Source organism: Pelophylax lessonae (assembly GCF_965119305.1).
Source record: "Pelophylax lessonae genome assembly, chromosome: 4".
Taxonomy (NCBI): Eukaryota; Metazoa; Chordata; class Amphibia; order Anura; family Ranidae; genus Pelophylax; species Pelophylax lessonae.
The window spans coordinates 430,507,121-430,532,500 of record NC_138771.1 but is presented as its reverse complement, the minus strand read 5'-3'; the positions used below and the strand labels follow the sequence as shown (position 1 = coordinate 430,532,500).

The 25,380-nt window shown below is 37.2% G+C and overlaps 1 protein-coding gene across 32 annotated transcripts in view; it reads right to left on the bottom strand.

Moving 5' to 3' along the window:
* The window catches only part of LOC309553369 (protocadherin gamma-C5-like), a 764,755-nt gene that overhangs the window by 148,595 nt on the left and 590,780 nt on the right, over positions 1 to 25,380 (bottom strand). For 2 of the 32 annotated variants that reach the window (XM_082254525.1, XM_082254528.1), the window contains exon 1: positions 14,105 to 14,764. The exons of 28 other annotated variants lie outside the window; for them this stretch is intronic. In XM_082254525.1, the coding sequence (XP_082110651.1) occupies positions 14,105 to 14,539 (435 nt within the window). In that variant the 5' untranslated portion in view covers positions 14,540 to 14,764. Of the gene's footprint in view, positions 1 to 3,391; positions 5,989 to 14,104; positions 14,765 to 25,380 lie in introns of those variants that run through there. 2 more of the 32 variants (XM_082254503.1, XM_082254508.1) reach the window with 1 other exon arrangement.

Below are 25,380 nucleotides of genomic sequence, written 5' to 3'. Positions count from 1 at the left end.
AGCCACTCTTTTAGGGAAAACTGCCTCGGAGGCAAATATAATTTTTTCTTTATCCAATCTGTATGTTCATTAGACACAGAAAATAGCAGACCAAACAATACAGGATGGCATTGTTCACTATTGGAGACTACAGCACGATAGACAAAAAAGGAAATACCAAGCTTGCATTTCAAGATCTGAAAACATTTGTATTCCAAGAAAAAAAGGCTACCAGCTGTAAATAATTTACTTGAGTGGGATGACCTGGTGTATTATACACACACATTAAACGTGAGCGTGAGTTAAGTTAGGATTGCACTGCTCAGGTTTTTTCATTTGGTCAGTGGGCAGAATGAAAGAAACTAAACTGATTTCCCCATCCAAACAATGGAGTTGGATGGAGGAATCTTTCCTGCTGCACTATTGTATTCTGACAGTGAGGACACTGCCCTGCTGTCAGAATACACATATGAGCACTGCAGCTGCTGAATGAGTGGCTTTAACCAGCCTGGGTGATTGAACAGAAGTTTTGTTCAACTTTAGTGGCCTCACATGTATCAAAATTCAGCTGGTTCCTCTTTAACCAGACACATTTTGATCCATCTATGGCCAGCTTTAGAAATATGACTGTGGGTAGAAAAGTAATGCAGTGGTTAAAGCTCAGCTTCTGAATAAACATACAAATTGATATGCTATTCAACCAGTTATCTTTAAAGAATCAAACTATACACAGTAATCGTGGTTATGAGCATAAACATTGCTAGGGTGAACACCCTACACAATAAATTAGGTCATTCTTGTACTATTAATGCCCACACATGAAGCAAATCTATGCCAAAAAAATGTTAAAAATAAAAAAAAAAATACAAAATACACTTTGTAGATAAAGCTACATTTTAGCTTTAGAGGCAGTGATGTTACACAGCAATCATTCTGGCAGAAATTTTACGATCTTATAATATAGAATGATCATGTGTGTGCTCTGTGCTCTAGAAATGAACCCAATGATTATTGCGTAGATATGAAGCTGAATTACTACAGGTGTCATTTTCAGCTTAGCTGACAGTATATTCATGTCAAAGACTTTTTTTTTTAGAAGTTTTTTTTTTTACTATAATAAGCCCCTTTAATATGCCCCTGCCAAAATGTTTGTTATTATTGTATGTGTAAGTGAGGAGTAAAAGCCAATAATAGGCTTTCATAAAACCTCTAATCTCAAGATCTCATATACAACAGAAAGTATACGTTATTTGAATTGGATCTTGTACCTAAATCTGAAGCAGTAAATATATAAAAAATTGGTGTTAAGGAGAAAATAGAGGTGTGACATAGTAAGCAAGGAAATAACAAGGGCTCTAAGAGAAGCAGAGCCAGATTACGAATACCCAGTTTAACTCATAGCATAGAGCAGTGGTGGTCAACTTTCTTGATATATGGGGCCTTACGTGCAGCCTTTCACATGACCAAATTGCAACACATTATATTAAGTATAAGTCCAAACAAACAGCGCTGAGTGAATTATAAACTCAAATAAAGTCCAAAACCTTTAATGACAGATCCCGTCACCAGAGAATCGTGATAGATGGGGCCACACACCACCTGACTAGCTGCTCTAAAGAGGCTGCTTACCAGACCTCTATAGCCATGGAGCATGTAGTACAAGTCAGAGAGCAGGGATAAGATGGCTGTATAAGGATAGTTCCTAATCTCTCAGGCACTTCTCACATGAACTCCAATAGTTGTCTGTAACTCTATTTTCCAGAATACAGGGAACCGTCATGCATAAAACATAACAGTATCCAACGATAGTGAAGCACCGTTTTGTAAGAATGATACATTTATTGAAAAAGTCCAGCCTGGACTCTTTAGAGCACCTAGTCGGGTGGTGTGTGGCCCCATCTCGCACGATTCTCTGGTGACGGGATCTGTCATTAAAGATTTTGGACTGTTTTTGAGTTTATAATTCACTCAGCCCTGCTTGTTTGGACTTATACTTTTGTTTTTCTGCCATCAACAGAATGTTGTCAGCTGCTTTAGAGTGATATATTGTCAGTTTGCAGGACTTAGCGCGGATGTTATTTGTGTTTTATACATTATATTAAGTGAATGCAATACAATGGAAAATTATCAGAGACTCACAGCATGCCATAGGAGATGGCTAGAGACCACAAGCATTCTACAAGACATGGTCAGAGGCCGCAGATATGCTATAGTAGTGGTTGAAATCAGATGATATGCTTTAGGAGACAGTCAGAGACTGAAGACACATAACATAAGACTGATAACGATAACTGCTATTACATATTCCTTATAAATCAATGCTTCCCCATTTGAACTCCCTACAAACATGGGATGGGAAATGGGATGAACAGTAGAGAACAAAATGAAATAGCATAAAACAAATTTGACTACTACAAAATTTTACTACTACAAAACAATTCAATTAACTAACGTGTGCAGGTTCTTAGAGTGCTACAATTTAAGTGCTAAACATTTACACTATTCATCATACATAAAATGTATGGCATTCGTAATATTTTAACAAATCACTTACAGTTGTGTACTGTATTAGGTGCTATTAGCCATGTCATTAGATGCACCAATAGTGATACATTAATTACAAAATAAATCCTTTAGTTAACTGATACACACAGCAACTAACAATTTTTATATATCAAGAATATAAATAATAATAACAATAATATAAAAATGACAGAACTGGTATGAATATCATATGCAAATATATTTGGTATAATATATACAATTAGTAAGAACTGTTAGTTGATGAAAAACAACTTGTAACTTTCAATGCAAAGGTCCTGCTTTTGCAAACCATTATGTAAATACTGACCAATTATATCTGTGTTTATTTGATTTTTCTTAATTAATAAAAAAAAAAAAAAATCCATACAATATGAAATATGCACTAAAGAACAGTGAAAGCACATTGTCTGCATTAGGGGCCACAAACTACTACTACTAGCCTGTCACATTTTGACATGCAGCTGTGTCCATGCAGTCGCTGCTTCAGCATGCCCATGTGAATAAGGTGAAAATGGTCAAAGATGTAAAAAAAAAAAAAAAAATCAACCTAAAAACTGAAGGAAATGTATTTTCCTGTATTACCAAATGCAAACCTTCACATTTTAGTGGTCCTTTTTTAGTTTAGGTCACAACAAACCTCACCAATCAGCTGTTCCTTTATATTTTATTATAACTTATATAACTAGTCTTATAATATCATCTACAAAAGCACTACTGAGAAGTGTTACTAAACCAGATGTAAGAAGTAGATTTTGGCTCTGCTATTTTAAGCTGGCATTAACATTTTGTCAGTGGTGAGGCCATTGCTAAAATGTGCCATTACAAAATAAAAAAGGATATAAATGAAACAAAAATTATAGAATCTCACCTGATGTGTTTCATTACACCAGCTGTCAGAAGTGGACTTAGGCTCTGCTATATGAGGATTACTTTGATATTTATTAAGTGTTGATTCTGGAATATTTGTGGTTGGAGGAAAGCAAGGTGAATAACAAGATCCTAGAGTTTCTGGAGGGGCCATCCTCACTTCCATGTACTTCAAAGTCCCATCCGTGTTCAGGTAAAGTGTTGGTTTATACTGATCCATATAAGACACCGGGAGGGATTTGTTTGGAAAACAAGAACCACAACTGCTGTCATAATTCTTTCTAAGGCACCTAACCAATAATATGACAAATGTTACCAAGGAAACCAAACTGATAGCTACTAGAGAAATAATAAGATATAAGGTCATATTTGGTGTTGGTTTAGAATGTGTAAGAAAATCATGAGATTTGGGGTTTTCCTGAGCAATATTCTCCATTATATTTACAATCAGAGTGACTGTAGAGGACAGTGAAGGCTCCCCATGGTCACTGACAGAAATAACAAGTCGATGTTCTGTGTTATCCGTCTCCTGTAATCCTCGCAGAGTTCTGACTTCTCCTGTATATTCAGAGATGTGAAACAAAGCTGGACTGCCAGACTGAAGAAGACTATAGGTGAGCCAGGCATTGTGCCCAGAATCCAGATCCACCGCAGATACTTTACTGACTAAATATCCAGTAGACGCAGATCTGGGAATGGTCTCTTGTGCCATTACTTCCCCTGAGGTCTCTGGGTATAATATAGAGGGATAATTGTCATTTGTATCCTGAATAAATATGAAGACTGAAACATTGGAAAACAGCTTTGGGAATCCTGAATCTTCCACTCTCGCAGTGATCTGTAGAACTTGGAGTTGTTCATAGTCAAAGGAGCGCTGGGCATAAATATTACCAGTGTCGGAGTTAATGTAGACAAATGAAGAGACAGGAGAGCCGTCTATATGATTCTCTGCTATGGAATAAATGAGCTTTGCATTATCTCCTTCATCTGGATCTTCAGCAGATACTGTACACAACAGTCTGCCAGGCTCATTGTTTTCTGATATGAAGGCATTGTAAGCAGACTGTAGAAATACTGGAGGATTATCATTAACATCAGAAATATTAATGATGATTGTAGTCTGGCTGCTTAAAGTAGGAGAACCGAGATCAGAAGCGATCAGTGTAACAGTATATTGTGAGACTTTCTCCCTGTCTAGATGTCCATTAGTGACCAGTGTATAACGGTTTGACATGGGCTGGTATTTAAAGGGTAAATTTGGTGGTATTATCAGTTTAACTTCCCCATTTTTACCAGAATCCCTGTCTCTGACTGTGATAAATCCCACAATAGTCCCTACTGGGGCATTTTCATGGACCTCATTATTTTTAGAAGTAAATATAATTTCTGGTACATTATCATTCACATCTTGCACTTCAATATGGACAACACAACGCCCTTGTCGTCTTGGTGATCCTTTATCAACAGCCTTTACAAATAATTCATACAATTTTGCAACTTCATAATCTACAGCCCCTTTTATCAATATTTCACCAGTGTTTTCGTTTAAATCAAATATTTCCTTTGCTGCCTTTAACGTATGATCATCAAATGAATATAGTATTTCACTATTCGTACCCTCATCCAGGTCTGTAGCATTTAGCTTTATAACAACTGTGTTTAGAGGTAGATTTTCCATTAGCCCTACCTTATAGGTTGCCTGATCAAAGACTGGTGCATTGTCATTAATATCTAAAACAATAACATTAATCTGAGTGGATCCTGATCGGGGAGGTTCTCCTCCATCAATGGCAGACAAAACAAGCTTGTGTTCTGATTTCTCTTCCCTGTCTAGATTTTTCTCTAGTACTAGCTCTGCAATCAAAGTTCCATCACTGCGATGTTTTTCGGATAAAGAAAAATAAGGATTTTGATTTAAGCTATAATGTCTCACGCCATTTTTTCCCACATCCAAGTCTTCAGCAGAAGGTAAAGGAAATTGTACTCCAGGATTTGTTACCAGCTCTATAATTTTAATTTCCTGATTAGATACAGAGAAAACAGGATAATTATCATTAATATCCAAAATTTCAATTTCCAGGCTGAACAGCTCCAAAGGATTCTCAGCTACAACCTCTAAATGCAGCAAACAGCTGGAGCTGGATCCACACAGGCTCTCTCTATCAATCCTCTCCTGTATAATCAGAGCTCCATATTTCTGATCAATAGTAAAATATTTACTGCTTCCCTCAGATCCCAAACTCAGTCTCCTTTTAACAATATCTCCCAGGTTTAAGCCCAGATCCTGAGCTATATTCCCCACAACAGTCCCTGGATCTGACTCCTCTGCAACAGAATAATGAAGCTGCCCAGAGACCCAGCCCCAGCTACAAAGGAGAAGGGAGAAAGCTACTTGCCATTTCCAAGCATTTGAGGAGCATTTGCAGTCCATGTCTTTAATCCCTCTTCTAAGAATCAAGTCCTTTTGTAATCCCAGTAAGTATCCAAGCTGAGTTTAAATGATTTGTTGTATAAAAAACACCATATTTCCTGCATTGAAAACATCCACAGGGTTTTCATCGGAGCTGCAGCTCTTCTTTGTGTGTGAGAGAAGAGATGGGAGGGTGAATCACTGAGCCAGGGGGAGGAGAACACAGCTGATATGAACAGAATCTCAAGCTTTGTTTTTTAACCGTTTGGATGACTAGTCTGCCCTCTTCTGTCTAAAGATAATAACTACAACTTAATTTTAAGATTTAGGAAAAAAACACAGATTTTTCAATTAATAAATTATGAAAAACCTATTACTTAAATATATCAGTAATTAATTATAAAAGGGATTGGGATTGATTATATAAGGGATACAATACAGCATGTTTGTATCTTTACATGTATGTAATGCTAGTGTTTGAAAAATAAATATATATAAAAAATAAATACAATATAAAACTAACAGTTAGCAATGTATCTAAAAAACGAAAACTTTTTTTTGTTGTTTTCCAATAAAAGGTCTGGAAAAATAAATTAGGAAAAAATTGTAAGACTTTAAGTTAGTGCAATATACTATATAACTGGAAGTTTAAATAAACTATTTTTTTTTTTTTCTGAATGAATGCTAATTTTTTTTATTATTGTTATTATTATTATCTTCGGTATTTAAAAGTTTGCAGATGCATACATTATCACCTTTTAATTTTAGGTTCATGAAAGAGATGTATATATAGACCCCTTTGTGTACACATAGGGATGAATTTGCTTTCACAAAATAAATGGAGCTATTAAATATATATGAAAACCTTAACAAAATAAATTACTTCATGTTTAAATATATTATTGAAGCATAACAATGTACATGTCACGGTACAGAAAAAAAGCAGTATTGGTTTTAGAGTAAAGCATTAAGTAATACATCAAATATGGGTAACAATAGGTAGAGTGTTGTTTTGGATGTAAAAATGTATAATATACTGTACATCGTCTCAAGACAATGGGTGTCAAGTCTACATGGGAGGACCATAAGCTCACTTTCAACCCTCATCAAGTATGTAACAGTTTGCATGACAGTACATATATCAAAAAAAGAGGCATCTAAGCAGGGACATGGAGGGGTAACGTATTGTTGTAACATTGTACTACTTTGTATGAATAAAAGATCATTTAAAAAAGAAATGTAACAGGTTCTGGTTTTATATATACGCTGCTTGATAAAACTTGGTTTGGGACATGGAGCCTGGAGTTTTCTTAGTGATCTGGATGGGATGAAGTCTCCAGTCCTTGGACCAGGTTTTGGGCATAGCCGACACACTGATTGTGCAGGTGTGTGTGGGTCTTTTGTAAAGTTAAGGCCAGGGTTCTGGGCTTCACCCTCACGAGGATTCCAGTTATGTGCAAGGGAACAGCCAGGCGAATATCTGCACTTAAATAGACAGAGACCCACGCCAGAGGGCCAGAGCAGCAAGGGGCTGTTAGCCATGCAGACATTGTTGGTGAGAAAATGGTCTGTAGGAGACAGAAAAGGGCCTGAATTGAAAAAAGTCTGTGTGGCAATACTGCATGTGTAAGCTATGAGGCTGAATATTTTGGCTAAGGAAAGCCAGGATGCTGGATATTTAATTTTGTGCTAATGGTGGAAACCCCTGCATGGGCAATGGTTTGTTTTGTTGGACATTATCTTTATTGTTTTACATTTTTTTTCTTTTTAATACAAGTGAGCCAACAAGCCCTTAAAATGGCATAAATTACATCACTTTTCTACATAGTCACCCTTCCTTTGCTATGCATTTTCTCAGCATTGTACCAACTTTTTGATTGCATCTGCAAAAAAAGTTTTTTGGTTACCAAACGTTGTTGGAAACTGATGCACCGCTGCTTTCCCATCATCATCACATGACAATTTTCTTCCTCTTAAAGCTTCTTCAAGCAGTTCATAAAAGTGGAAACCAGCTGGCACTAAATCCAGACTATAAGCTGGGTGGTCCATAACCTGCTCACTTCAATTGTCTGAGGGTTTCCATTGCGTGAACTGCAGTGTGGGGGCCGGTGTTATCATGTAACAACACAATTCCCCTAGACAGATGTCCTCACGCTGTTCCTATCTGGTGCTAGTTATAGGTTTTGCAGCCGTCTTCACCACAGTGTACTAAACTGCAAGGTCAGCCGGCTTGCCAGACAGACTAGACACATGACACTCTCAGACAAGACTGATTACTACTGCTTCTGCCCTCACTGTTTCTAACAAAAATATAAAAGTGCAGAAAGGTATATATATATAATATATATATATATATATATATATATATATATATATATATATATATATATATATATATATATATATATATATATATATATATATATATACACTCAAAGTCATTGCTTTACAAATTATTTCATACATGACAGAGAGTCCCATTAAGACTTAGCCAACACCAGATAATGCCCCTTTTGATTTTCCTCCAAAAACTTAAGGTTGCTATCAGGTCATCCAGAGAAGATCATGCTGCATTTAGAGTAGAGAAGACTATTGAAAATGAGATCTGTAGAAGAGTTCTGAGCGTGCCATAATTATCTATGGCGGAGATCCATAAGCTCCTCTGCCTGTCCTGTCCAATTAGAAGGTAATCCGTGGTCACTCTGTAGTCTCATTTCCAGGGAAAGCTGCCTCAGAAGCAAGCTTCTTTATCCATTCTGTATTTTCATGGGAGACAGTGAGCACCAGACCCAAAATTACAAGAAGGCACTGTTCACTCTTGGAGATTATAGTACAGTGGGCAGGGTCAGTAATATCCAGCCTGCATATCAAAATGAGTAAACATTGGTGTTTCCAGAACCATAGAATACAAGAAGGAAGACATTTTCTTGAGTGGGATGGCTTAGGTTATTATAGCTATAACACAATGAAAGAAGAAAGCACGTGTAGGGCCACTACAATTCATTTTATGACTAAGGTTTGACAGTTTATCAGTTCCAGCTGTCTTTGTACTACATCAAGCACAAAAAAAATCACAGTAAAACAAGTACCATTTAAAAATTAAACAAAGAGCAACTGTAATTGCACTACAAATCCCTTGCCTGTCATTATGAAGGAAGCTGCCTTTGGATTCCATTCCTCATCCCCATAATGATTTTTTAGATAGACTGCCTTCCCACAATTGTCTGCCTTCCATTCTGTGCCATACATACAAGATGGTTGGGTTTCAAATAAATCTAGTTGTGGATGGAAAAGTAACACAATTTGCATTGATTTACTAAGGACAAATAGGCTGTTCACTTTGCAAGGAAATATTCTCTTGACTTAATGACTGAGATGAAGTTCCTTCCATTATCAAATCATGTGACAGTACAAATATTGCTTTTTTTAAATGTCCTTGTCCGTGATTGAGTGTTCTTTACAAAGTGAATTTCTTCCCTATTCTGAGCTAAGGGAAAATACCCTTAAAGTGAAAACTCCCTTACAAAATGAACGGCCTATTCACCTTTAGTAAATAAATTCCAATGTGTAAATATTCTCAAATAGAGTATGACTTCTAAACAAAAATACGAATTAATGTTTTATCAAATGGATTACCTTTATAAATTCAAACGATACACAATTAACAATTTTATGTATTTACTTTATGAAAACTATTTGTTCCTGTAGTTATACTGTATGCATACCTTGGTTAAATACACTACACAATAAAGTAGAACACACTTGTATTCGAGGCACAGACATGAAGCAAATCTACAACCCGAAAAAGAAAGTTAAAAGAGTTAAAAAACACAATGCACATTTCTGATAAAACTATAGCACAAAAAAAGCTTTTATGAACCCTCTAGTCCCTACCACTGCAAGTTCTCAAATGCTACAGAAAGTATGATAGGGAATTTGGGCCAGATCTTGTAACTAAAACTGAAGCAGTGGAGAAAAGCTAAGACGAGAAAGAGGTGTTGCAGAATATGAAAGTGATTAAGTAAGACTCCAGTGGAATTCAAACCAAATATAAACCATAGCCTAGAGCAGAGGGGGTCAATATTTTTGATATATCGGGCACTAAGTGTGGCCCTTGAAATCACCAAAGGGCCATGCATTATATTAACCACTTGCCGACCGCCGCACAACGATTTACGTCGGCAGTCAGCCCCTCACAGGCAAAGCGACATAGGCTCTAGGGAGCAAGCGCGCCGCCGGACCCCCCCGCCATGGACCCCCCCGCGCATGTGCCCGGCGGAACCGATGTCCGCCGGGCACTCGCGAACTTCCGTTACACCGGAAGAAAGGCAGACGGCTAATGTAAATAAAACCGCCTGTCATTCTTCCCTGTGTAAGAATGGAGATCAAACGGTTCTGTTATGTAGGACCGTTGATCTCTGCTCTTACACTAGTAGCCACAGCCAATCACAGTTAGAAACACGCCCCTAGGGACACACTTAACCCCTCCCTCTCCAATAAAGTTAACTCCTTCACTGTCAGTGTCATTTTTAAAGTAACAGTGCATATGTATAGCACTGATTACTGCAGTAATGTCACTGGTAACCCCAAAAGTGACAAAAATGTCAGTCAAGGGTCCGATCTGTCCGCCGCAATGTCGTAGTCCCACAAAAAAAATCGCAGATCGCCGCCATTACTCGTTAAAAAAAACACCAAAAATGACAAATATCTTTCCCTTAGTTAGTAAACGCAATAACTTTTGCGCAAACCAATCAAAATATGCTTTTTTGCGATTTTTTTTACCAAACATAGGTAGCATAAAACAAATTGGCCTAAAATGTTAAAAAATTTTGATTTTTACATTTTTTTGGGGGGGAAATTATATAAAAAAATTTTGAAAAATATTGTTATTTTTGCAAAATTGACGCTATTTTTTTGTTTATAGCGCATGATCAAAAAATCGCACAGGTGATCAAATACCACCAAAAGAAAGCTCTGTTTGTGGGAAAAAAAAGGACGTCAAATCCGTTTAGGTACAGCGTCGCACGACCGCGCAATTGTCTGTTAAAGTCACGCAGTGCTGAAACGCAAAATAGGCCCTGGTCAGGAAGGGGGTAAAATCTTCCGGGGCTTAAGTGGTTAAGTAAGTGTAATACAATAGACAACTATAAGATATTTCAGGCATGAAACAGGAGATGATCAGGGATAACAGGCACTATAGGAGTTGTTGGAGACTAATTAAATGCTTTAGGAGACAGTCATAGCCTGGGAACACATTAACCACTTCCCGCCCGCCCTATAGCAGATTGACGGCGGGAATGTGGTTGTATTATCCTGACTGGACATCTGTGATGCGAGGTGTCAGCCTGACACTCTGCATCTCCGATCTCAGATCTCGGTAAAGAGCCTCTGACGTAGGCTCTTTACCATGTGACCTGCCGTGTCCAATGACGGCTGGTCACATAGTAAACAGGAACAGCCGTTGATCGGCTTTCCTTAGCTCGTGCCTGACAGTCACGAGTAAAGGAGCGCCGGTCGGCGGCTCCCCTGACAGGGGGGGGGGGGTTGGCACTGGTAATCAGATCATTGATTACCAGTGCAGACCCTCGGGGGGGGCCACTATAACCACCAGGGATGCCCACCCATGACCCCAGGTATGCCCACCTATGACCCCAGGGATGCCCACTATGGCCACCAGGGATGGAAATCAGGGCTCAGGGAGCCCCCCATTGCCCTCCCCATCAGTGCTGCCCACCAGTGCCCTCCCTATCAGTGCTGCCCACCAGTGCCCATCATTGCCATCTTTTAGTGTCGCCCACCAGTGCCCATTATTGCCCACCAGTGCCACCTATCAGTGCCCAGCAGTGCCGCCTATCAGTGCCCACCAATGCTGCATATCTGTGCTACCTATCAGTGCTACATATCAGTGCCTATCAGTGCCGCCTATCAGTGCCGCCTATCAGTGCCACCCCATCAGTGCCACCCCATCATTGCCACTCCATCAGTGCCTCCTCATCAGTGCCTGTCAGTGCAGTCTCATCAGTGCTCATCAGTGCAGGAAAAAAACTTTATTTACAAAATTGTATAACATAAACAAAAAAACTTTTTTTTTCAAACTTTTCGGTCTTTTTTTATTTGTTTAGCAAAAAGGAAAAAAAACAGAGGTGATCAAATACCAGCAAAAGAAAGCTCTTTTTGTGGGGGGAAAATGACATAAATTTGGTGTAGGTACAGTGTTGCATGACCGCGCAATTGTCATTCAAAATGCAACAGCGCTAAAAGGGGAAAATTGGCCTGGGCAGGAAGGGGGTGAAAGTGCCCGTTATTGAAGTGGTTAAAAATAACTGGTAACGATCACTATTACAGCTCCTTTACAAATCAATGTTTCCACATTTGTGTTCCCTCCAGTCCCCCTAAAAATGCCACATAAGATCCATTATTAAAGATCACATGGAAAAAAATATATAACATATAAAAGAAATGGTACAGAAAAATTGTGTGAAAGAAACCAAACTATTTAAATACTAGAATACAGTCTAAAGATTATACTGGATTGAGTAAGCATCTAGCTAAAGAAAACAGACTACTGACTGCAGGGGCTCCAAGGGCCAAACAATAATCCAAAGGGGCCACATGTGGCCCCTGAACCACAAGTTCAGCACTAAGGGCCTAACATTTAAGCACCGTGCACATACAGTGTTACATAAGTTCCAGGCTGCCACAATAGCTACCAATAGCATTCAACTTGATCTTCATTACTGCTTTCTGATCACTGTGCACTTTTGGGAAAGTATCCTATAACTATGGGTTGCCCATTCCTAGCTCTGATTCTGTGTTTGTCTTTTTGGTTGTCTCAATATGGTTGTGCTTCTGTCTTAATAAAAAAAAGTTGAAGAGTCTCTCTGTGCCAGTATAGTAATGTTAGCACGGTCATGCTTACAGTTCTATAATGTGGACATTGATTTGATCCCTATATATATATATATATATATATATATATATATATATATATATATATATATATATATCCTGGATCCATAGACATGATAGGATGTTTTAAGATTAAGTAACAATGATATTTGCTGCTTTGTCACATTTTGATTCTTCAAACTATTTTTAGGCAGATTTCTTTAATCTCTGTTAAATTTTGCAATATAAAAAGCCAGATAGTCTTCGTTCATACGTTTTCTGCAGACTACACAACTCTGCATGCATACTTTAAAGAAATATGCAATTCACCAATTTGTTCATATCTTTGGATTTCAGGCCAATTTTCTCTTTTCCAAATGTGGTTAAAAGATATATCAGTCCCATAAATGTGAACAAATATTCGAGCCAAGCCTGGGTATTTGTGTAATGAGAAGACACCCCTGCAGTTGGTCTTGGAAAAGAGTAAATAGAAAATATTCAATGCAGAGAGCAAAGACGTGGCAGTTGGACACTAAGATGGCAAAAATGTAAAATATAGCCCTAAGTGAAATGCCACGTAACATATTCAACAAACACAACCTTAAAGTTCATCAATTTTACTAAAGTACTAAAATATAAGAGAAGTTTCTCAGACAAGGGGGTGGCAAATGTTTATGCTGACCATCATAGGGAAAGTTTCTAGCATTCAGAAATGTATAAAAAATCACATATATGTTAACTTTACTAGGTGCTATTAGCTATGCCATTAGATGTGAACAATGATACGTTAATTAAAAAATAAGAGATATAATCAGCTGATAGTCACAGTAAATAACATTTTTATATAGCAAAATTCTAAACAATAATAAAATGATTTCATAATTCTTATTCATATCATATGCAAATATATTCTGCAAAAATATATAAAATGGGCAAAAAATTATACTTAAAGAAATTTCATAATAAAAATTGCAAATATAACATTTTGACAATTACACATTTTAATTCAGACCTATTTTATCCATATTTACGTTAAAAAAATTAAGTGTAACAAAAAAAAAAAATAGGCAAAGAAACACCACATTTTGTGAAATATGCACACCAGAAAATGGTAAAAACTGCAAACTGCATGGAAAACAGATGTAAGCAATAATAAACCTCATAAGAAAAACTGAAGGAAATGCATTTGTCTAAAATACCAGCAACAACTAATTCAACCTCTTGCAGTCTTTTCCTTGTTCAGGTTCAGATTAAAATAATAATCTATTGGCTTCCAGAAGGCAAAACAGTACAGAATAAAAGTGCTGGTTTTACAAATTAACAGATCTTATACCTCTTATAATGCAATAAAAAAAATCCTATAGTAAAAAAAAACTAAAATATAAAAAAAAAACCTATAAAATGCTGGGATCTCACCTGCTGTGTTTCACTAAACCAACTGTCAGAGGTAGATTTAGGCTCTGCTATTTGAAGATCGCTTTGATATTGTGTAAGTGTTGATTCCGGAATATTTGTTGTTGGAGGAAAACAAGGTGGATAACAAGATCCTGGATGTTCTGGAGGGGCCATCCTCACTTCCATGTACTTTAATGTCCCATCTGTGTTCAGGTAAAGTGTTGGTTTATACTGATCCATATAGGACACAGGGAGTGATTTGTTTGAAAAACAAGAACCACAACTGCTGTCATCATTCTTTCTAAGGCACCTTACCAATAATATGACAAATGTTACCAAGGAAACCAAACTGATGGCTACTAGAGAAATAATAAGATATAAAGTCATATTTGGTGCTGATTTAGAATTTGTAAGAAAATCATGAGATTTGGGGCTTTCCTGAGCAATATTCTCCATTATATTTACAATCAGAGTGACTGTAGAGGACAGTGAAGGCTCCCCATGGTCACTGACAGAAATGACAAGTCGATGTTCTATGTTATCCGTCTCCTGTAATCCTCGCAGAGTTCTGACTTCTCCTGTATATTCAGAGATGTGAAACAAAGCTGGACTGCCAGAATGAAGAAGACTATAGGTGAGCCAGGCATTGTGTCCAGAATCCAGATCCACTGCAGATACTTTACTGACTAAATAACCAGCAGATGCAGATATGGGAATGGTCTCTTGTGCAATGGATTCCCCTGAGTTCTCTGGGTATAATATAGAGGGATAATTGTCATTTGTATCCTGAATAAATATGAAGACTGAAGCATTGGAAAACAGCTTTGGAGATCCATAATCCTCTACTCTTGCAGTGATCTGTAGAACTTGGAGCTGTTCATAATCAAAAGAACGCTGGGCATAAATATTACCAGTGTCAGAGTTAATGTAGACAAATGAAGAGACAGGAGAGCCATCTATGTGGTTCTCCGCTATGAAGTAAATGAGCTTTGCATTATCTCCCTCATCTGGGTCTTCAGCAGATACTGTACATAACAGTTTGCCAGGCTCATTGTTTTCTGATATGAAGGCATTGTAAGCAGACTGTAGAAATACTGGAGGATTATCATTAACATCAGAAATATTAATGATGATTGTAGTCTGGCTGCTTAAAGAAGGAGAGCCGAGATCAGAAGCGATCAGTGTAACAGTATATTGTGAGACTTTCTCCCTGTCCAGATGTCCACTAGTGACCAGTGTATAACGGTTTGACATGGGCTGGCATTTAAAGGGTAAATCTGATGGTATTATCAGTTTAACTTCCCCATTTTTACCAGAATCCCTGTCTCTGATTGTAATAAACCCAACAACAGAACCTACTGGGGCATTTTCAGACACTACATTCGTTTTTGAAGTAAAAACAATTTCTGGGACGTTATCATTCACATCTTCAACTTCAACCTGAACAACACAACGTCCCTCTAGTTTAGGGGATCCTTTATCTACAGCCTTTACAAATAATTCATACATCTTTGCAATTTCAAAATCCACAACCCCTTTAATAAATATTTCACCTGTTTTTTCATTCACTTCAAATATTTCCTTTGCTGAATCTAATGTATGATCATCAAATGAATATAATATTTCACTATTCACACCCTCATCTAAGTCTGTAGCATTTAGTCTTATAACAACTGTGTTTAGAGGTAGATTTTCCATTAGCCCTACCTTATAGCTTGCCTGATCAAAGACTGGTGCATTATCATTAAAATCTAAAATAATAATATTAATCTGAGTGGATCCTGATCGGGGAGGTTCTCCTCCATCAATGGCAGACAGAATAAGCTTGTGTTCTGATTTCTCTTCTCTGTCCAGATTTTTCTCTAGTACTAATTCTGCAATCAAAGTCCCATCATTGCGATACTTTTCTGATAAAGAAAAATAAGGATTTTGATTTAAGCTATAATGTCTCACACCATTTTTCTCCACATCCATGTCTTTAGCAGTGGGTAAAGGGAATCTTACTCCAGGATTTGCAAACAGCTCTATAATTTTTATTTCCTGATCAGTAACAGAGAAAATAGGATAATTATCATTAATATCCAAAATTTCAATTTCCAGGCTTAACAGCTCCAAAGGATTCTCAGCTACAACCTCTAAATGCAGCAAACAGCTGGAGCTGGATCCACACAGGCTCTCTCTATCAATCCTCTCTTGAATAATCAGAGCACCATATTTCTGGTCAATGTTAAAATATTTACTACTTTCTTCAGATCCCAAACTCAGTCTTCTTTTATTAATATCTGCCAGTTTTAAGCCCATATTCTGAGCTATATTCCCCACCACTGTTCCTGGATCTGACTCCTCCACAATAGAATAACGAAGCTGCCCAGAGACCCAGCCCCAGCTACAAAGGAGAAGGGAGAAAGCTACTTGCCATTTCCAAGCATTTGAGGAGCATTTGCAGTCCATGTCTTTAATCCCTCTTCTGAGAATCAAGTCCTTTTGTAATCCCAGTAAGTATCCAAGCTGAGTTTAAATGATTTGTTGTATAAAAAACACCATATTTCCTGCATTGAAAACATCCACAGGGTTTTCATCGGAGCTGCAGCTCTTCTTTGTGTGTGAGAAAAGAGATGGGAGGGTGAATCACTGAGCCAGGGGGAGGAGAACACAGCTTACATGAACAGATTCACAGGCTTTTGCTTTTAAAACTGTTTGGATGACTAGTCTGCCCTCTTCTGTCTAAAGATAATAACTGCAGCTTAATTTTAAGATGTAAGAAAAATAACAGATTTTGTAAGTTCAGAAGTTATGAAAAATCTAGTGTTTTTTTTTTTACTAAATACTTTTAATATAGGTTCATACATAATTGTATTCTTTTTAAATCTAAGATGAAGTAATGAAAAAACGTATTGCTATTTTTTTATTAAAATGCCAGACAAAAAAAATCAAGTGAAATTTGTAAGACTTAAAGTTAGTGTTGTGCACTACATTACTAATGACCTCGTCTTACAGGAGCAGCAAGCAGAATTAAAAATACCCAGACTGCATTTCAAAATCAGTAAGCATTGTTGTTCTCAAAACCACAGACTACCAAGAGCAAGACATTTTCTTGAGTGGAATGGCCAGGTGCATAGCTACAAAATAAAAAATGGAAGCACGGGCCATGTAAGCACACTGCAAAGCTTGTATGACTTTGGGTTGACTGAAATTGACCTTTTATAAGTTCTAGCTGTATTGGTGCTACATCTGACACAAGAAGAATTTGCAATAAAACACATGCCATTTTAACTGAAAGGACAGCTTTACTTTTACCACCAAGCCCTCTCCTGTTCATAGGAAAACATCTGCCTTAAGATTCAGTTTTTCATTCAGAATAATGATCTTTTAGATACTTTGCCTCCGCACAACTGCCTTCATTACATTTTGTGCGACATTTACAATACAGCTGTGGGTGAAAAATTATCATGTAGTGCAGCTTCTAAACAAACATGCACATTGATGTTCTATTTAATAAAGTACTGTACCTTAACAAATTCAAAATATGAACAATTATCAATTTGAATTATATAATTTATGAAAGCAAGGCATTCCTGTAGGTACATGTATAACTGGGGTAAATACACTATATAGTAAAGTAGGCCATGCTTTTATTCTACATGTACAGACATGAAGCAAATTTATAACCAGATACATAAGAATGAGACAAATTGGAAAAATAAAAAAAAACAATTTACATAAACTGTAGCCAAAAACATCAGAGAAGTTGCACAGCAACCGTACTGCCACATGTTTTAAAATCTCAAAGCATAGTGTGATTATCGGTGTGTTTTACACAGAAAAATATAAATGAACATAAAAATGATTACATAGATATGAAGCTGATTTACTAAAAACGAAAGTTTTAGCTACCATAAGCCAATAGTATGTGTAATTTAAAGACTTTGTTATAAAAAAAAATAATAATTTACTATAATAAGCCAGTCCCTTCGACAAGATATGGTATCATAATCTGTGCGACAGAGGCAAAAGCCAAAACTAAGCTTTCATCAAGCCTTTTAGTCCCTACCACTACAAGTCTTTATACACTACAGAAAGAAATATATGGTATGTGGACCAGATCCTGTACATTAAAAGTAACTGGTGTTACAGGAGAATTAAACCCTCTGCATTGTTTAGCCTAACAGATCAAGCACAATAAAATAAATAGTAAACTAATTCATAAAATCCCTATTCCAGCATTAGCAGTTTAAAACTTTTCAATGGTGTTGGCTTTTGCTCTCTCGGTACTGCTTCTCTGAAATTGAGATCTTCTCTGACAAGAGCTAACAATGGATAATGCACTCTGGAACTAGTCTGTCAGCTTGGAGAAGCTTGGAGAAGGGGGGGGGGGATAAAGGAGCAAGAGAGTGCATTGCCATCCTAGGCCACAAGGCTGTGTGTTTCTATTGATGCACACAGTGAAGGGAGGCACAGCTTCAGTCCTTGCATGCAAGGGTGACTGAATAGGATGATGCAGGACAAAGGAACCACCTTGAAATAGAAAACCTTGAGTGGCAGTCATGGCACCAGCTTAAACTTGAAAATAGGACAGGATTAAAAGATGCAGCTGCATAGTCAGTAAATGACTAAATCAGCTGCTAGAAGTGTAGCAAAGTAAGTAAGGACATAAGTAAAACTCTGATACAGTTAGAGACAAATTATGCATACCTAGCACGAAACCATAGCCTAGAATGGTAGTAGTTACCTTTCTTTATATAAGGGGCGTTAAGTGTGACTCATCACACCAAGGGCCTCACATTGAATTAAGTTAAAGTGATACAATAGAAAACAATCAAAGACTCTAGACTTGCAACAGTAGAATGTCAGAGACTACAGACATGCTACAAGAGATAGTCAGAGGTTGTAGACATGCTATAGGAGTGGTTGGATACTGAAGACATGCTTCAGGAGACAGTCGGAGACTGTAGACACATGACATTGGACTGACAGAGAACACTGCTATTACAGCTCCTTTACAAATCAAAGCTTCCACGTTTGTTTGCCCTATAGTCCACAAAAAAATTACTTGTGCCACAGAAGAACCTGTTAATAAAGTTAAGAAGAAAAAAAAAAGAAAAGGAATAGACAGTAGAGAAATGGTAAGATATGGTGAAATAAACCAAACTATATAACTACCAGGACAGTCTACAGAATATTTTCCTTCACTGACATGGAAGTACTTAGGTATCTTCATGTGTCTCCTGAACTGCAGGTTCAGCACTTAGAGTGGTAGTGCACTGCTCATCATGCTAGAATGCTGAAGATAGGTAGTGACACTAAAGTTACAGGTTGCCATTCTGCCTACCAGTGGCATCTAGCTGGAGCTTCATTACTGACTGCTGCCAGTGCAATTTCTTTGATGGCAAGGGTACCATAATTATAACTTGCCCATTTCTAGCTTCATTTCTATTCTGGTTGTCTCAATATTCTAACTGTGTACGTATGGTCATGTTAACATGCCTACAGTACATACATACATTTCTATAATTTGGATATTGATTTGACCTTTAGATATATGGTCCTGGTCTTGTTATCCATAGACATGACATGGTGGTAAAGATGGCTGAACTGTTGCTTTGATTCTTTACATTTTTTGGGGGCAGATTTCTCTGATCGCTAAAGAATATTTCATTTTTTTAATATCCAGACAACCTAGGGTTTTTTACTGTAATACACTCTGTTGCAGAGGATTCCCTATCAGTCTCACCGTATATTTTCCTGAGCCTGATCTGGATTCAGCAATGTACATGAGAGCAGCTTCTCTCTCTGTGCTCTTTTCCTCCTCACTGTGCAGTTTGATCCTGTCAATCAAATTCTGTGATGAGGGAATCCCGCAGTCTGTGTCAATAGATGCAGACAGGGTGGCTTGGGAGCGAGCCTGCTCGAGTGCCCTCATAGAAAATGTCTCTTTGAGAGAACTAAATGTGGGAGGATCCAGGAGCATCACGGGGGACCCTACTAGAGGAAGACCAGGGCTCTTCTGTGCAAAATCATTGTAGGTAAGTATGACATGTTTATTTTTTTTATTTTATTTTTTTTTTTTTTTAAAGGAACCTTTACAATCACTTGAATTTATGAATTGTATGATTTCCTGGATTTCAAAATAACTCCCAAATCACAAATGGTGGTAAAAGACCCCAGAGCCAAGCCTATGTATTTATGGAAGTAAGTGTGAGAGAAGACAAACCTGCAGCTGGTCTTAGAAAACCACATGAGAGTGAATATAATAGTTAATGTAGAGGGCAAAGACATATGAAAGTTGGCTATGGAGATGACAGAACTTAAATGGAATTCCACTAAAAGCTGTTTTTTTAACACATACTTACAGCAAACAGAAGTGCAGCGCTAATATGCAAATTACATATCAAAAAATGACAAAACAATAATGACAAAATAATAGTAATAGGTATAAATGTGCTCATAAAACAAAAACAAATTAGAAAATGAAAAATTTATAAATGTCCAATCCTCTATGTTAGTCCGTGATCCACAGTGAAGAATAAACTGTGATATATAGGTGTTAATGCACACACCAAAAATGCAGTGTAAACAAGAAGCAAAAATGGCCAATAACTCACTCAGATAGACCGCCGTTCCGCAGCAGGGATATGGCGGTTAGACGCCAGCGTGTAGGCCTCCTCTTGATGTGTTTCGTGTTAAGACATGTTGTCACAGGGCCATTATTGCTGTGATATGTACATGTTGTTTACCCCAAATTTAATAAATGCTACACTATATAAACTATTTTGGCTCTACTTGATGAGCATTTATTTAGTATATCCACTACTCCATGTTTGAGAGGACGTCCCTGCACCACAGAGGGGTTTTCCAGTTCCTGATGGGATTGTAATCAAGGTCTATGTTCTCAGGATATCTGCTGAGCACATATACATGCTGGTGGAGGAGCACTGTCACCTATTGCATTAGTCACTGGAGGTGGATTCACCGTTTCTTTTGAACTTATCGTTTACACTGCATTTTTCGTGTGCGCATTGACACCTATATATCACAGTTTATTCTTCACTTTGGATCACGGACTAACATAGAGGACTGGACATTTATTCATTTTTCATTTTCTAATTTGTTTTTGTTCTATGAGCACATTTATCCTTATTACTATTATTTTGTCATTATTGATTTGCCGTTTGTGATATGTCATTTGGATATTAGTGCTGTACTTGTTTTTCTTTCACTGCTTAGAAGGTATATATTCACCTTTTGTGCTAGCGGCTCGTACCTCATAGCGCTCGCTTGTTACATGTTTTGTTTACAGCAAACACAGCCCAGAACTTTTCACTTTTCATTTCACTGAACAAGTACTAAAGAACAAAAAATCATATACAGTTGTTAACTGTGCTAGGCACCAATAGCTATGCCATTGGATGCGCTAAGAATGACACAATACTTGCAATCACAAAATAAGCCCTGTAATTAACTCATAGTAACTAATATAATTTATATAGAAATAATGTAAATAATAAGGATTTTATAACTGTTATAAAAACTACTTACCAGAATTGATATCTGATAAAAAAAAATAAAAAAACTACTAGCATTTTATAAAAGAAGTGCAAAGAAGTGCAAACATAATATTTCTACATTCAATAAAATATAATGTAAATTCAGACTTATAGGGCTTTATTTACTAATTGCAAACAGACTGTTCGCTTTGCAAGGGAAATTATCCCAAGAGCTTAGTGAATGGGTAAAGTTCTGCTGACTTCCTTCATCCAATCATGTGCAAACATGACTGGGTATTCTTTGCAAAGAGACATTTCACCACATTCACTAAGCTCTGGGGAATATTCCCTTGCAAAGTGAACAGCCTATTTGCCCCATTATATATATATATATATATATATATATATATATATATATATTTATTTATATTTAAAAAAAATAGGTGTAACAATAAAAAATAAATAATAATAGTAGCAATCAACACAAAATATGCATTGAAGAATATGGAGAAACTGAAAACCCGCAACATTATTCAGTCTCAGAAAAACAGAAGGCAATGCATTGGTGTGTGTATTACCAACAGAAACCATTCACATTCCAGCAATCCTTTTTTCATCAAATAAAAAGAATAATCTATTTGCTTCTTGTAGGCTTAAGGGTACTGAACAAAACCGCTGATTTCACCAAACATCTTATTATGTAACTGGAATCCTATTGTAAAATCATATAAATAAAAAAAAAAAAAAACCCTACATATTATATTTATTAACTAATATATTGCCATCTCACCTGATGTGCTTCGCTAGACCAGCTCTTGGAAGTGGGCTTAGGCTCTGCTATTTGAGGAGGACTACTTTGATATTTTGTAAGCGTTGTATCCAGAATGTTTGTTGTTCCAGGAAAACAAGGTGGATAACAAGATCCTGGATGTTCTGGAGGAGCCATCCTCACTTCCATGTACTTTAATGTCCCATCTGTGTTCAGGTAAAGTGTTGGTTTATACTGATCCATATAGGTCACGGGGAGGGATTTGTTTGGAAAACAAGAACCATAACAGCTGTCATGATTCTTTCTAAGGCACCTTACCAATAATATGACAAATGTTACCAAGGAAACCAAACTGATGGCTACTAGAGAAATAATAAGATATAAGGTCATATTTGGTGCTGATTTAGAATTTGTAAGAAAATCATGAGATTTGGGGCTTTCCTGAGCAATATTCTCCATTATATTTACAATCAGAGTGACTGTAGAGGACAGTGAAGGCTCCCCATGGTCACTGACAGAAATGACAAGTTGATATTCTGTGTTATCCGTCTCCTGTAATCCTCGCAGAGTTCTGACTTCTCCTGTATATTCAGAAATGTGAAACAAAGTTGGACTGCCAGACTGAAGAAGACTATAGGTGAGCCAGGCATTGTGTCCAGAATCCAGATCCACTGCAGATACTTTACTGACTAAATATCCAGCAGACGCAGATCTAGGAATGGTCTCTTGTGCCATGACTTCCCCTGAGTTCTCTGGGTATAATATAGAGGGATAATTGTCATTTGTATCTTGAATAAATATAAAGACTGAAACATTGGAAGACAGTTTTGGGGATCCAGAATCTTCTACTCTTGCCGTGATTTGTAGAACTTGGAGCTGTTCATAGTCAAAGGAGCGCTGGGCATAAATATTACCATTGTCTGAGTTAATGTAGACAAATGAAGAGACAGGAGAGCCATCTATGTGATTCACCGCTATAGAATAAATGAGCTTTGCATTATCTCCCTCATCCAGATCTCCAGCAGATACTGTACACAACAGTCTGCCAGGATCATTGTTTTCTGATATGAAGGCATTGTAAGCAGACTGTTGAAATGCTGGAGGATTATCATTAACATCAGAAATAATAATGATGCTTGTAGTCTGGCTGCTTAAAGAAGGAGAGCCGAGATCAGAAGCAATCATTGTAATAGTATATTGTGAGACTTTCTCCCTGTCCAGATGTCCACTAGTGACCAGTGTATAACGATTTGACATGGGCTGGTATTTAAAGGGTATATCTGGGGACATTTGTAATTTAACTTCCCCATTTTTACCAGAATCCCTGTCTCTGATTGTGATATACCCAACAATAGTCCCTACTGGGGCATTTTCATGGATCTCATTATTTTTAGAAGTAAATACAATTTCCGGTAAATTATCATTGGCATCTTGCACTTCAACCTGGACAACACAACGTCCTTCTCGTCTTGGTGATCCTTTATCTACAGCCTTTACAAATAATTCATACAAATTTGTAAATTCATAGTCTACAGCCCCTTTAATACATATTTCACCAGTGATTTCATTTAATTGAAATATTTCCTTTGCTGAATCCAAAGTATGGTCATCAAATGAATATAATATTTCACCATTTGCACCCTCATCCAGGTCTGTAGCATTTAGCTTTATAACAACTGTGTTTAGAGGTAGATTTTCCATTAGCCCTACCTTATAGCTTGCCTGATCAAACACTGGTGCATTGTCATTTACATCTAAAACAATAATATTAATCTGAGTAGATCCTGATCGGGGAGGTTCTCCTCCATCAATGGCAGACAGAATAAGCTTGTGTTCTGGTTTCTCTTCCCTGTCTAGATTTTTCTCTAGTACTAATTCTGCAATTAAAGTTCCATCACTGCGATATTTTTCTGATAAAGAAAAATAAGGATTTTGATTTAAGCTATAATGTCTAACACTATTTTTTCCCACATCCAGGTCTTTAGCAGAGGGTAAAGGGAATCTTACTCCAGGACTTGCAAACAGTTCTATAATTTTTATTTCCTGATTAGTTACAGAGAAAATAGGATAATTATCATTAATGTCCAAAATCTCAATTTCCAGGCTGAACAGCTCCAAAGGATTCTCAGCTACAACCTCTAAATGCAGCAAACAGCTGGAGCTGGATCCACACAGGCTCTCTCTATCAATCCTCTCCTGTATAATCAGAGCACCATATTTCTGGTCAATAGTAAAATATATGCTGTTTCCTTCAGATCCCAAACTCAGTCTCCTTTTATTAATATCTGCCAGGTTTAATCCCAGATCCTGTGCTATATTCCCCACAACAGTCCCTGGATCTGACTCCTCTGCAACAGAATAACGAAGCTGCCCAGAGACCCAGCCCCAGCTACAAAGGAGAAGGGAGAAAGCTACTTGCCATTTCCAAGCATTTGAGGAGCATTTGCAGTCCATGTCTTTAATCCCTCTTCTAAGAATCAAGTCCTTTTGTAATCCCAGTAAGTATCCAAGCTGAGTTTAAATGATTTGTTGTATAAAAAACACCATATTTCCTGCATTGAAAACATCCACAGGGTTTTCATCGGAGCTGCAGCTCTTCTTTGTGTGTGAGAGAAGAGATGGGAGGGTGAATCACTGAGCCAGGGGGAGGAGAACACATGAACAGATTCACAAAGGTTTTAATAACAAAAAGACTGGATGGACAAGTCTGCCCTCTTCTGTCTAAAGATTAGAACTACCGTTTTATTGAAAAATGTAGCGATAACTGAATGCTTTGTATGCACTGCATAGTTTATTAAGATCAGTTGAGCAAATTTCAGCAAATAGATGGCATTGCGATATCTACAATCATTAGTGATATCTCTTACATATTTAGTTAAAGAAGGAATTAAATCTGGTGTTGAATGTTGGTGTTGGTGTTGAAATCTGGTGTTGAAAATCAAATACACCATTTTTTTGAAAATGTTTCAGAAATATATGATTATTCTAAGTAAATTCTAAACTAAATCAGAGTCTTGAATCTGTTGGTTTAGGAAAGCAGAAAT